Source organism: Nicotiana tabacum, chromosome 14 (genome assembly GCF_000715075.1).
Source record: "Nicotiana tabacum cultivar K326 chromosome 14, ASM71507v2, whole genome shotgun sequence".
Taxonomy (NCBI): Eukaryota; Viridiplantae; Streptophyta; class Magnoliopsida; order Solanales; family Solanaceae; genus Nicotiana; species Nicotiana tabacum.
This window is the reverse complement of record NC_134093.1, coordinates 10422308-10436568: the sequence shown is the minus strand read 5'-3', so window position 1 is coordinate 10436568 and position 14261 is coordinate 10422308. Positions and strand designations below refer to the sequence as shown.

The 14261-nt window shown below is 34.0% G+C and overlaps 1 protein-coding gene across 1 annotated transcript; it reads left to right on the top strand.

The window, feature by feature from the left end:
- The first annotated feature begins 4344 nt into the window (after positions 1–4344).
- On the top strand, positions 4345–12626 carry LOC107790657 (protein PHR1-LIKE 3-like). Its single transcript, XM_075229301.1, has 6 exons — positions 4345–4673; positions 9614–9690; positions 10180–10234; positions 10854–10932; positions 11018–11087; positions 11854–12626. The coding sequence occupies exons 1-6, from the start codon at positions 4469–4471 to the stop codon at positions 12241–12243; spliced, it is 876 nt and encodes a 291-aa protein (XP_075085402.1). The 5' UTR covers positions 4345–4468; the 3' UTR covers positions 12244–12626.
- The last annotated feature ends 1635 nt before the right edge of the window (positions 12627–14261 follow it).

Below are 14261 nucleotides of genomic sequence, written 5' to 3'. Positions count from 1 at the left end.
AATATTTTATCAAGAGAACTTGCATTGCGTTTAACTATACCATTATTTATGAATTATGATTAGGATTAATCTGCCCAATTGCTCATTATGATTATTAATATGGGAAATGGCTTTGTGTATGCTAATCTCACTCTCTCTCTACAAAGATATTTTATATGATCCAAAAAAAGAATATGGGCAACCGTTAGAGATAAAAGTAATTTAATAAAAAGCTAAAAGAAAGATATATTTTTGTATTTAGAAATAATTAAATTTTAAATGTTCTATTTTATCCTTGGTAGATTTAAATCACATACTATCATGCCTATCATTTGTTTTAAATCACAAGTTTTAAAAAATATTTTTTTTTAAATTTCGTATTTAGTCAAATACACCGTACATAAATTAGGACGAAGGCACTATAAAATATAAATATATGTCAAATTCACATAGAGCAACATAAAATTTTCTCGTTTAATCTATTTTTTTTCGAACTTGCTCTTTCTGAGAATGGACAATATTTTAAACTTTCTTTTGACTTCCTAGTTCCTTTGTTTCCTCTAGCTATCGAATAAAACCAGTAAATGTAAAAAAGATAAAACAAAATTAGGAACTTTTTCTCAAATCAAACTAATGAAAAACAAACGGAGAGGATTACCTTTGATCCCATAGAAGAAAAATATGGGATCAAAGTTCAATCCCTTCAATCTTCTTTCAATCAGAGATCATTTACGTAGTACCAAATAAATTGAAGTCGATTATATAAATTTATATATATTGATTATATAATAAAATATTTCTATTATATTTGTATTATATATTAATATAGAAAAAATATATATTTGCGGCTAGTATTTCGAAGGATGACTATGCTGTGTAAAAATTCATTTTTCATGAAAAAGTATTTCTACTGGACCCCCCAAAGAAAAGGTAAAAAGAAATTTACTACTTAAAGAGATAAAAACTTCCTATGCATTTTTGTTATTTTGTCAAATTACATGTTGTAGACACTGAAATTTTAGCAGATCAAGATAAATCTTAAATTTAAGACGACTCTTGAAATGTTAGGAGTCTATTAGGGCTACTTCGTGGCTACTCCACCGAAACCCTAATTCATGCTTATAAATAAGGCTACATATGTCCTTCAAAGACAATCTCAGAAATTCCATAAACTCCCGGAATATGCACTCAAATATACGATCTCCGAAATTCCATTAAAATCTTGGAATATTCATTAAGAGATCAAAGGCATGTCAAATGTATATGTTGATTAAAGTTCTAGCAACATTCAAGATCTAAATTGAGTGCTGCTACATGCTTATTGATCATCAAATATATCAAGGAGATGCATATCATTCTACGTTCGAGAAATACGCCGCTAAATCCCTCGAATTACGGATAACAAATGGGAGGAAAAAATCAAGGGATAAACAGATATAACCCGCAATGTTTATCAATAAAATTCTTTTTTCTTTATAGTTATTTTTTATTGCAGTTTTATTTTTCTGCAAAAATTTATTGCAAACAAATTGGCACGCCCAGTGGGACTAGTTCTGTCTTTCATCTCTTTCTCTTGCAAATCGAAAACTACAAGTTTCAAGATTATCTGTTGTGATGGTCAGGTACTTCAAGTCTCGTCTTCAAGTTTCAGCAAGCCTACAACTCGACAAACCTTGAAGTATAGGGCATCCTACGTTCGAGAAATACGCCGCTAAGGCTCTCGAATTACGGATAACAAATGGGAGAAAAAAATCAAGGGATAAACAGATATAACCCGCAATGTTTATCAATAAAATTCTTTTTTCTTTATAGTTGTTTGTGATTGCAATTTTTTTTCTGCAAAAATTTATTGCAAATAAATTGGCACGCCCAGTGGGACCAGTTCTGCCCTTCATCTCTTTCTCCTGCAAATCGAAAACTACAAGTTTCAAGATTATCTGTTATGATGGTTAGGTACTTCAAGTCTCGTCTTCAAGTTTCAGCAAGCCTACACCTCGACAAACCTTGAAGTATGAGGCATTTGTAGACAATGAAATTTTAGCAGATCAAGATAAATCTGAAATTCAAGACGACTCTTGAAATATTAGGAGTCTATTAGGGTTACTTGGTGGCTACTCCACCCAAACCCTAATTTATGCCTATAAATAAGGCTATATATGTCCTTCAAAAACGATCTCAGAAATTCCATAAACTCCCGGAATATGCACAATGAAATCAAATATACAATCTCCGAAATTCCATTAAAATCTTGGAATATTCATTTAAGAGATCAAAGGCATGTCAAATATGTCTTGCTTAAAGTTCTAGCAACATTCAAGATCCAAATGGAGTGTTGCTACGTGCTTCTTGATCATCAAATACATCAAGGAGATGCATATCATCCTACGTTCGAGAAATACGCCGTTAAGGCCCTCGAATTACGGATAACAAATGGTAGGGAAGAATTAAGGGATAAACAGAGTTGTAACCCGTAATGTTTATCAATAAAATCGTTTTTTCTTTATAGTTGTTTGTGATTGCAGTTTTATTTTTCTACACAAATTTATTGCAAACACATGTACTGCAGTCACACTTTATTACCTTTAAATTATTGGAGCACCCATAATTATAAATTATGTTGAACTTCAAATTAACGTGTGATTGTTTCAAGAGCACAAATTTATTGCAAACACATGTACTGCAGTCGCACTTTATTACCTTTAAATTATCAGTTTAATATTTGTTAGGGAGCACTTTAGTCTCAGTATGAAAGTTTTCGGTGCGAATCCAACTTTAGTTGAACACAAATATAAATATAAATACCAAATAACAAGCGAGAATTAAAAAAAAACAATATATAGGATCGCAAACATGATACGAAATCTCTATTTATTACCAAAAGGAGTAATATAAAAACAAGAAATGCCGCTCATACACACGTTGCTCCCTCTATTTTGCCTCCTCTATTACCTACATAATGACTATATATATAGTTTGCGCTCTTTCCCGAAATAAATCAAGAAAAAAGTATAATACAAGAATAGTTTTATTCGATGAAAGATAATATACTACTAGTTGTTATACAATATAGCATAATATCGTGACATGCAAAAATACTCACTTTAAAAGTATTTCCTATTTATATATTTCTTTCACGGGCTATTTTATATGTGTCATCGATTTAATTAGTTATTTGAGTTATTGAGTTTGAAATTTTATATATATATATATATATATATATATATATATATATATATATATATATATATATATATATATATATATAATTTGAATCAAAATTATTAAATTTAACCGAACCTACTTCTTTAATTGTACATTCACCGCTGTTGGTGTAGTGTTCCTTGTTCAATACCTAAAGCCAAACGATTTAGTATTATGTATGTGAAGTTTTATATTAATAATACTAAACCTCTATTAGTTATACAAAAACTTGACGTAAACATTACATTAGTTGTGAAATTTTATGTCAAAGCTATTTTTTAATGTGAACCAACTAAATGATCGTTGGACAAAGAAAAAGAAAGAACCACAAGGTAGTTGCAGTAGCCATACACTTCCACCTTTATTATTCCAAGTTACGTGGCACATTTTGGTTTTTAATATATTAAAATATAATACTATTACTCTATTATATTTAAATATATTATAAGTTTTGCTTCTCTGTATCTACTCACCTTAGACCCAATTTGTGAAAATTCACATAGTTTGTTGTTGTTGCTTTAATTATATTACTATAATTTTTACACAAATATCTAAAGTATATTTCAGACCACAAATTTTTAAATTTTTTTTTTATTTTTTTTAATTTCGTGCCCAATCAAATAATATCAGAGGAAATACAAACTCACAACTATCATTAAAGGTTGTTGTGAAATGATAAGTACTCCACTATTTTTAGCTAACGGTCTCGACTTGCACTTTAGGTATAAAATTGTCTTTTGGTAAGAAGCGTTTGGAATTAGTCGAGCCCTAAAATAAACACCGAACACAAGATAAAAAAGGGCAGCCTAATGTACTAATCTCTCGTTATGCGCGGGATCTAGGGAAGAGAAGAATTATAAGATTCTATTGTACGCAAGAGGCTATTTCTACGGTTCGAGCCCAATAAACTTTTTTTTTTTTTTTTTGGTTTTCTATACCGAACACAAGATAGAAACCAAAAAAAAACTCAACCCCCACCCACCCCCCAAGCTGCCCCACCCTACATACTGCTTAAACTCTGCACACAGAGGAAAACAGAGACAGAGACAGCAAAAAGAGACAAGAGAAGGACAGTACATAACAAGACAACTCTGTCTTGTTTGTCCTTCCCCCCACAACACCCCATCCCCCTCCCTTTTAACCCCCCCCCCCCCCCAAATCCCTCCATTGTTCTCCCCCCAAATTTTTCACATTTCTCTCATTTTTCCCCCACCACATAGTCTAACATCAAGATTCAGTATTTTTCTTCATTTTCAAGATTGTGGGTTTTTTTTTAATCTAGAAAAGAATGTACTCAACATTGCCTATAAGGAATTTAGGAGGAAGTGGTGATTATTTTAATAATATTCATAATTCAGTTTCAATAGATGGTACAAATTTACCAGGGGATGCTTGTTTAGTATTAACAACTGATCCTAAGCCTCGTCTTAGGTGGACTACTGAACTCCATGAACGCTTTGTTGATGCTGTTACTCAACTTGGTGGCCCTGATAGTAAGTCCCTCATTTTCCTCTTCTCTTGTTTTTTTTCCTTCTAATTTATCTGCATTTTCTTTTTCTTTTTTGGTAAAAATTATCTTAATTTTACTCTCTGTTTGAAAATCTGGTATGTATCATGAGCTACAACCTCAGGACGATTCTTGTAGCAACGGTAAAGTTGTCTCCGTGTAACCTGTAGGTCACGGATTCGAGCTATTAGGATAGGCTATCTGAATAACACCCTTTGGGGTGCGGTTTTTCCACGGACCTTGCGTGAACGCAATATGTTTTGTCGCATCGGGATGCCTTTCTGTCTTGAGCTACAACCTGAAACATAATGGAGGGTAATTTTAGTAGGCGTTTGGACATAAAAATTGTAATTTTTGGGGAAAACAGCAGTATTTGGAGCTAATTTGAAAAAAATGATATTTGTAATTTGAAATTTGAAATTATGTTTGTACATGCATTTCACTTGAAAAAATATTGCCGTATTGTGAACGGGTAAAAAAGTTTTTCTGAAAATTTTGAAAAGGTGGACAAAACTGCCTTGTGGTTTTTGAAAAACTCATTTTCGAAAAATTTCCAAAAGCTTGCAAAATTAAACGGACAAACACATTTTTGAAAATAAAAATTAAAAAAATAGAAAAAATATTTATAAACAAACGGGTCCTTGAACCTTAGTGAAAAATAGTAGAGGTAAATTTGGAATTTTTTTGAAGTATTTTAACACATGGAATTCGACTTAAGCTTGGAAGTATTTTGACACATGTAATGGAAGTGTCTTAATACTTTTTATTAATCTGCATTTTCTTTATTTAAGAAGGAGAAGGGTAAAAATTACCAAAATATCTTAATTTTACCATCAGTTATACTTTGGGTTGTTGGCATTATGAGGTTCTTAATCCTAAGAATGGTAGTTTTAGAGCATAGTCAAAAGTTGAGGCATAAAATTTGGACTTTTACCACGCAATATTTTGACACTAGGAATTCAGTAGCTACGACCTGAAGTATAATGGAGGGTAATTTTAAACTTTAGTAATAAAATAGGGGTAAATTTGGATTTTTTTCACAAATTATTTTGACTAGCGGAATTGACTTAAGCTCTGATAAAGTCGAGTACAAATGGGAAATGCAACATAGAATGAATGACCTTAAAGTATAATGGAGGGTTAAGTTAAATTAAGATATTTCGTATAATAGAGGGGGTATTTTGATCATTTTTCTTTCTTAATATTTTATTGCATGATTAAATTTTGATTTTGATTTTTTCCAGTAATATAATAATTTATTTTCTGTATTGTTTCTTTTTGAATTTATTGGGTACTTTATGCATTTATATGCTGTACATGAATTCTATATTGTGAATCTATATGCTGTACATTAGGCTTCTATAGTTGTTCCTTTTTTCATGGTCATAATTTTTGTATATTATATAGTTGTTCTTTATAAAGTTTTGACCTTTTCTTTTCTTCTAGACATTTGGACTAGTAAAAGCAAGCCATTTGATTTGCTGCTCTTTCCTTTCTTTGGTTTAACAAAAAAAGAAAGGGTCATAGTCCTATTATATTATTTTAAGGAACTTTTGTTTTTATTAAGTGTATTCTTTTTCTTTTTCCTTGTCAAAAGTGCATTCTTTTTCATGACAAAGCTTTTATGGTCTTAATTACCTAATTATTGTGAAGTATCATGATTATTGTGGGTCGTGTTGATAGAGATGTATATATGTAGCTTTTGACCCTCTCAATTGGGAAAAGTAGAAACTAGGCAATTAGGGAATCTGTTTATATGATGGCCTCTACATATTTTCTTGTGAAAAGGTCAATATAATGACCTCTACTTATTTTTTTGTGAAAAGGTTAATACAATGGCCTCTATGCGAATTTTTGGCCAATATTGTCCCTTATCTTTGAGTGTTGGTCTATTTTGGTTCTTCAAATATAGCCCTGAGCATATTTAGTCCCTTAAGTATGCTAAAGTGGACCACCTTTAGTCTCACTGACACAATGTGTTCAAAAACTAACAGTATTACCCAACTCTGATTCATGAAGCAAATCTTCTGCTCTGAATCAAAACGTTTCCTCTCTTTTTATTGAATAACGCAAATTATCACTTTAATTCCTCATTTTTAGATAATGTCTTCTAAAATTTTGACCTTGAAATATCCCCTTCTGTGCCAGTTTTCAATGAGAAAATGACACTATATAGCCGTTGTAAAAATAATAGCCGAAAAATGTATAAAATTTATATATTTTTTGTGTGTATATATATATATTGTATGTTAATATACAAAAATTATACAAATTTTATATACTTTTTCCGTTACCAGATGTAAATAGTTTCTGGCACGGGCTAAAAGTGATAATACAACTTGGTTATTCGTTTGCTTCAATAATATGCCTAGAAGTGATCGTGGCAGCTCTATTGTTTTTCAAATTTTAACTTTTCTTTTTGGAAAAATCAACCGAAATTTTTAAATGTATATATATATATATATATATATATATATATATATATACAAATTTTATACATTTTTTCGGCTATTATTTTTACAGCGGCTATACAGTGTCATTTTCTCATTGAAAACTGGCACAGAAGGGGATATTTTCAAGGTCAAAATTTTAGAAGACATTATCTAAAAATGAGGAATTAAAATGATAATTTATGTTATCCAATAAAAGGAGAGGAAACACTTTGCTGCAGAGCAGAAGATTTGTTTCATGAATCAGAGTTGGATAACACCGTTAGTTTTTGAACATATTGTGTCAGTGAGACTAAAGATGCTCCACTTTAGCATATTTAAGGCACTAAATATGCTCAGGGTTATATTCGAGGGACCAAAATAGACCTACCCTCAAAGATAAGGGACAATATTGGTCAAAAACTCGCCTATATTTTCGTATTTTTTTATAGTGCTATTTTCTGGCACTGTACAGGATTTCTACCTTCACTAAGTAGGGGTAAGGTTTCCTCAGACCCCACCTGTTGGGAATATACTGGGTCTGTTGGCTGTTGTTGTTTACTTGTACAGGATGTAAATTGTATAACATGTAAGAATATTATCATGTGAAGTAAATGGTGAAGAAATATTTGGTTGTTGCTAATATTTTCTGGAGGTAAACTTGCGCTTGGTACAATTCAATATTCTGAGGGGATACAACATCTCTCTAAACCCCGGAGGTGAAAACTTAGTGATATCCTCGAGATAGTTAATGAAGAGGGATAAAAAATTTAGACTTGAAAATTTGATAAAAACCATCAGAAGTCGAAGGAGGGAATCTTGAAAAGGTTACTTGGTTAAAAGTAGTTCTCTATATATTCTTAATCCAGTTCCCCAATCACTACATTTGCCTCTCGAGGCTCTTGTTTTGTTATGCCTATCTGAATTTTCTCTCGTCTTTAATAAATCATGTCGATAACTGGTAAAATTGTTGCCATGTAGTCAGGAGGTCACGGGTTCGAGCCGTGGAAACAACTTCTTACAGAAATGCAGGGTAAGACTGCATACAATAGACTCTTGTGGTCCGGCCCTTCCTCCCCCGCGCATTGCGGGAGCTTAGTGCACCAGACTGCCCTTTATTATATACTCCCTCCGTTCCAATTTATGTGAACCTGTTTGATTGGGCATGAAGTTTAAGAAAAAAATGAAGACTTTTTGAACTTGTGGTCCTAAACAAGTCAAAAAAGGGTCCAGACTATTTGTGTAATTATAAAAACTTTTCATTAAGGGTAAAATTGAAAGTTTAAGTTAAGTTGTTTCCAAATTTAGAAAGGGGTCATTCTTTTTGGAAGGAACCAAAAAAAAATAGGTTCAAATAAACTGGAACGGAGGGAGTAGCAAATATGCTTCTTAAGATTGTTAGGCACTAAAGAAGTGACCTCAAAGTTTGATGTTCAATGTGAAAATGAATTAGCAAGTTTAAGCACTCTTGCCCATAGAGGTATACGTTCTTAGGTGGGAGGTCAAACCTTGTGCGTGTTAGTAGGACTGTGTCATTAGTAGTAGGAGCGTGGCACATATCCGCCAGTGCTAGAACTTTATTCGTAGTGTTATTAGGATTCTAGCGGTTCTGTAAGTACTTGGTGCACATTCATGTAGCCATGATACAAAACAGGAGCTCGTCTTTGATGTTACAATTGCAACTTGATTGACCCTGTCGCTCTGGTTCCTTTTTGAAGGATTTCACTGCACTATAGATTAGGTTTTCTTTTAGTTTTTGCATCTGTCTTCTTTGGTAAAATAAGCTCTGAGTTTCTGCTGTCATTTGTTGAACTTCACCTCTTCTCTACAGGGTTTGTGTTTGTCAGTCAGTATATGTGATAGTAGCATTTTAAATTAGAAATACTCCTTCTGAGCTGCTCCTTTGGGGAAACATCACTCGTTATGGAAAAAGAAATAAAAAAGAGCCATCCCGATTTCTAAATGTATGCTAATTTAACTGTCTGAAGGCCCTAAGGGTCAAATAAAAGAATCGTGGTAGATTTGGAATGAGGGAACTATTAAATTGATCAATAAAGGAAATGTTCCATTTATTAGTATCTCATTGCATGATAATTTTTTTCATTAGCTGCTTGTACACTAAAGGGGAGCCTTGGCGTAACTGGTAAAGTTGCTGCCATGTGACCAGGAGGTCATTGGTTCAAGCCGTGGAAACAGCTTCTTGCAAAAATGCAGGGTAGACCCTTGTGGTCCGGCCCTTCCCCGGACCCCGTGCATAGCGAGAGCTTAGTGCACCGAGCTGCCCTTTTTAGCCTTCTTGTACACTGGTAGAATTATGCTGTTGTGATGTTGTGAGTGTTTATTTTTCTTGTAATAGTTGTGGTGTTTCCAGGAAATCTTTCTATGTGCAAATCTTAAGAAATATTTCTTTATTTCATTTGCGTGTTGCCTTCTCTTTACAGTTTACATGTACTCCTATGCATAATTTTAATTATGTGATGGTTGCTTCATTTTGCAGAAGCGACACCAAAAACAATTATGAGAACAATGGGGGTGAAAGGTCTGACCTTATACCATTTGAAGTCACATCTCCAGGTATGCTTTCTGATTGCAATCTGTGTTTGCTTCTTGGCTATATTCCGTGGACATTGAAACACGGTTTAAAGGGTAACAGTACGCTCCAACTACACAAGTTTACGGCCCTAGCCTAGTGTTTTACAAAATGAAGTAGGACCAACTTCATGCCACTTTCAAAATTATAGTTTCTATAACAATTTGATTTATTGCTTTTGCCATTTCAAAGCTTAATGCAAGTGAAAGAAGATTCAAATGATTCTAGGTTTTATTGATGAGACGGTATACTGTATTTTTAATTTTACATTCTGCATTTGATGTTAGCCAAACAAGGATGAAGTACAATTTGATTAAGCTCTCAGTTTTATCCAAAGAAGAAGTAAAAAAGGTCCTTTAAAAAAGGCATCACAAGTAATTGATTCGGAGAGTTGGATAAAACCTAGTAAGATGCTGTTTTTTTAAAGTTTTCAGGCAGATACTAAAGTCTGTATCCTTGTATTTCCTTTGCAGAAATACCGCCTGGGAAAGCAATCTGCAAAAGAGGCAACTGATAATTCTAAAGACGGTAATGAAGAACTTTTCATTAAATACTCCAGCTTCCTGCGAATTGCTCAGTGTCCTTGAAATTTCCATGTTTTTCTTATATCTGAAGAGTGTATATATAAGTTTAACTTCAAATTCAAGGAAAAGATTAGAGCTGCTGATGAGTTACTTCATCTATGCTAAAACTTAAATGTCAACCCCATTGAGTAACTTCCACATTTCTCATAAATACGACAAATCGACAATCATCACTATTGGTATTGGTTTAAGGTCAGAATTGCGCCCCCCCCCACCCAACCACTGTCCTATTATTTCGTCGTCTAGGATAGGTTGGATTGGTTTTTCTGATCCACTTCCACTCCTTAACCAAAATCATCTTATTGCAGCAAGTAGGTTGCACTTTTTCCATTTGTTGATACATACTTTGTAATTTTAGATGACTGATATCATCACATAAAAGTATGTACTGAATGTGGATAACACCTCTGAAGGGAGTATATAAGTGATAGAATTGTACATATAATATAAAGAAAGAGAAGAATAGTCTGTCGGAGCAAAAAAGGCTAAAATGGATGTGCTTCTCAGCCCTTTAGAAGACGTGAAACCGCAATCACTTTATAGTTACTGTCTTGTGTTTGCAGTGTCATGTCCAGCAGAGAGTCAAGATACGGGTTCCTCTACATCAGGTTCATCTAGAGTTATTGCGCAAGATATAAATGAGTATGTTATGTCTTTTAGAAATTTTCTGGTAAAAATGGTTCTGTCTGCTTTGCATCAACTTTGAACTCTTAAATTTATTTAACAGTGGTTTCCAAGTAACTGAGGCTTTGCGAGTACAGATGGAAGTCCAGCGAAGACTACATGAGCAGCTAGAGGTTTGTCTTGCCCCTCTTCTTGCTCAACTGATAGTGTTAGTGTACTCAGTGTCACAGCTTCCCATGTTGCAGTTCCTACATATTAGTACGCCTTTTTTGGTTTTGCAAAACTTAGACTGATAGCTTCACCTTCCATGAGCATATTATATTTGTAGATCTTCTGTCAATAAGCCACATTTACTACTAAGTTGTATTTGTTGGATGAATCTGATTTCCCAAAGTCTACTTTGATTCATAATCTCAATCTTGAATTCATTGAGAAAATGTGCTCGCATTAGACGTAATCATGAATCTCTTTTTTAGTCAGCTTTGCACTATGTGTTTTTTGTCCGATATTCCCTTTTCTCTCTTTTTTGTTTTCTTCTCTATAACGGGTTAGAGTGGTGAATAATTGCAGAGTAGTTTGCTCTAATGAGTGAATACATTGATAAGTAGCTAATGGCAGTTTCCAGACCAGGTTGAGGTCAGTGACTTTTGGCCATTTCTAGTGTAGTATGTGCTAGGGCTAACTTGCTTCCTCAACTCGGACCAACTGCAACTTTTGTCTTATCAAAGGTTCTTGGTTGAAGTTCTGCTGCTGGTCGTTGTTGTTTTATCACTGTCAATGACTTTTGGTTGTTTATCATGTGTCGTATGCGTAAGTGCAACTTGCTTTCTTAGCTAGGACAAAATGCAACATCAGCTTCTTATCAAGTCTTTATACATCAGTAACTTAGTGTCACATTCTTTATGTTCTAACAAAAATCTTTGCGGTTTGCCAAAGTAGGTACAGCGCCGTCTACAGCTTCGTATTGAAGCACAAGGAAAATATTTGCAATCAATTCTTGAAAAAGCTTGTAAAGCTTTTAGTAGCCAGTCCATTGAATCGAATGGCCTAGAAGTGAACAGGGAAGAACTTTCTGAATTAGCAATGAAGGTTGCAAACGACTGTGAAGGGATCGTTAATGTCCCTTCGTTACATGAGATTGCTCCAAGTATCGAAAACAAAAATGCTTGTCACGTGCCAGCCAGACTTGGCGACTGCTTGCTTGATGACTGCTTTCCGTCGAATGGAATTGGTGATCTAAAGAAGAGACCGCGAGCTTTTGCCAACGCGAATGGATTGCCTATGGAAAGCAATACAAGGCAGGTGGAATGGATGATGAGTAATACATGAACAAAAGCAGGAACAAAATTCTCTCTGGAAACAAATCAGTGTATTTTTTACCACATTTTCTGTGATGTTTCCCCCTTTCTACATATGTTTGATCCAAGATTAAACAATGTTGCAAATGTATGTTCTCTAAGTTATATCACCTTTTAAGTACCCGAAGTTCCCGCTATGCACGAGGTCCGAGGAAGGGCCAGATTGTACGCGGCCTTACCCTGCATTTCATCACCTTTTAAGTACCCTTTATCAGAAATGAAGATCCTTGTGTACTAACAGTATAGTTGGACTCTAATCACTACTGTTTTCTGATACATTTTACTGCATTCCTGCTTGTAGTGGGCTTCACAATGTTGTAAATGAAGGTTTACTGTCTCTTTCTTTTACTACAACAATTACGTCTCAATCCAAGCAAGTTGGGCCTTATTTTGTTGTGCTGTTTCATCTCAATTTAACAAGTTTTACATTTATTGTTAACCTTTGCAACCCTCTTCTTTTATTTGTGCTTGTGATTCGCAATGTGAGCAAGCGCATACATGCGGATTCATCACAAATTGACTAGTTTTACCTTGGTTACCTATTACAATATTTTTTCTTTATCCATGCTTGGAATTGGTAATGCAAGGGGTCATTTGGTATATGAGATAAAGATAATAATTCCGGGGTAAAATTGAGATTATATTTATTTCATGTTTGGTTATTTATTGGCATTAGCGAATTATGAGATAAATTTTACACTAAAATAGTAGGAATATTATTGAAATATAACTTGTTTTATGTTGTCTTCTCTACGAATAGGGATTTTTGGAGAAAGAAAACAACTCTGCCTATATTACAGCAAAGCCTCCCTATAGCTAGTTTCCAAACTAGGAAGCTCATATTTGTGTTGTCATGGAATTAGCACAGAAGGTTGTGTATATTGGTCTATGAATCAAAAACTTGACCAATATATAGGTAAAACTTCTACATTATATACTTTGACGTGAAGTCAAATGAGCCGAAGGAACTTCCAACACTACCCTATTGCCCCCCCCCCCCCCCACCCCCCAAACCCTCCCTCTTCTGATATTTCCGGTTATCCGGAAAAAAAAAACATACTTTGGAGGGACATCTATACGTATTGTTGAAGTATAGTGAGACCTCTTTATAACAGCCATCCTCTATAACAACACTTTTCTATAACGGCCAAGTTTTCTTTGGAACTACTCTTCATGTTATTTAATAATATATGTTTTCTATAACAGCACTTCACTATAGCAGTCAAGAAATATCGGAACAAACGAGAGGTTTGATTGTATAGGTGTCTCGTTTAATTTAACTTCCGGATGTAAATAAAATCAGGAGAATGAGTTGATAGATTTTATCAATTCAATACATGAATAGTCCTTATTGTACCGAGGTATTTTGCACAAACACAAAATCAGTGTTTGGTGTTTTTCATTCCGTCAATGTAGTCTTATCTTACATTGATTGAAGCAGCTGTTAGAGAGAACACACCAGTCAAACCTGCAAGCCACGGGTAGGCGGGTAGCATGCAGCGGCCGTTTTCAATCATACAATATGTACTCTTACTTCTTTTATGACAATCCATTCATTCTTTGTTCTCCCTACAATAATTTTCCATCAACTTCTTTTATGGCATTATTTATGCTGCAGCCGGGGTATTAGCACTGAAGTTTGTGTATATTGGACTCTTGATAAATAACTTGATCAATATGTGCGTAAAGCTTCTACAACCATACACCTTGATGTGAAGTCAGACGAATTGAAGGAGCTTCCAACGCCGAATTTTGTAGGTGAAAATGAGTTGTTTCGTTTGTCTACTTTAAAAGGTTGGCTTAGTTTATATGGTGGCAAAGGAAATGGTATCGAATTGGACATTTGGATCATGGAATATGATGGCTGGAAATGGTTGATGAAACTTAGTAACTCTTGTGATTTTGTAGATACTAGGCTTTTGTGTTGCATAGGATATGGTAAATTTATATCAGGGCAATTTGAGATGTAGAATGCATTGATTAACATAA

What these genes read in the sequence shown, in the direction of transcription:
- LOC107790657 (XM_075229301.1), top strand. Translation starts at nt 4,469, where the DNA reads ATGTACTCAACATTGCCTATAAGGAATTTAGGAGGAAGTGGTGATTAT. An exon ending in AACTGATAATTCTAAAGACG is followed by an intron (nt 10,235 to 10,853) that starts GTAATGAAGAAC and finishes TTGTGTTTGCAG; the next exon opens with TGTCATGTCCAGCAGAGAGT. An exon ending in ATTGCGCAAGATATAAATGA is followed by an intron (nt 10,933 to 11,017) that starts GTATGTTATGTC and finishes TTTATTTAACAG; the next exon opens with TGGTTTCCAAGTAACTGAGG.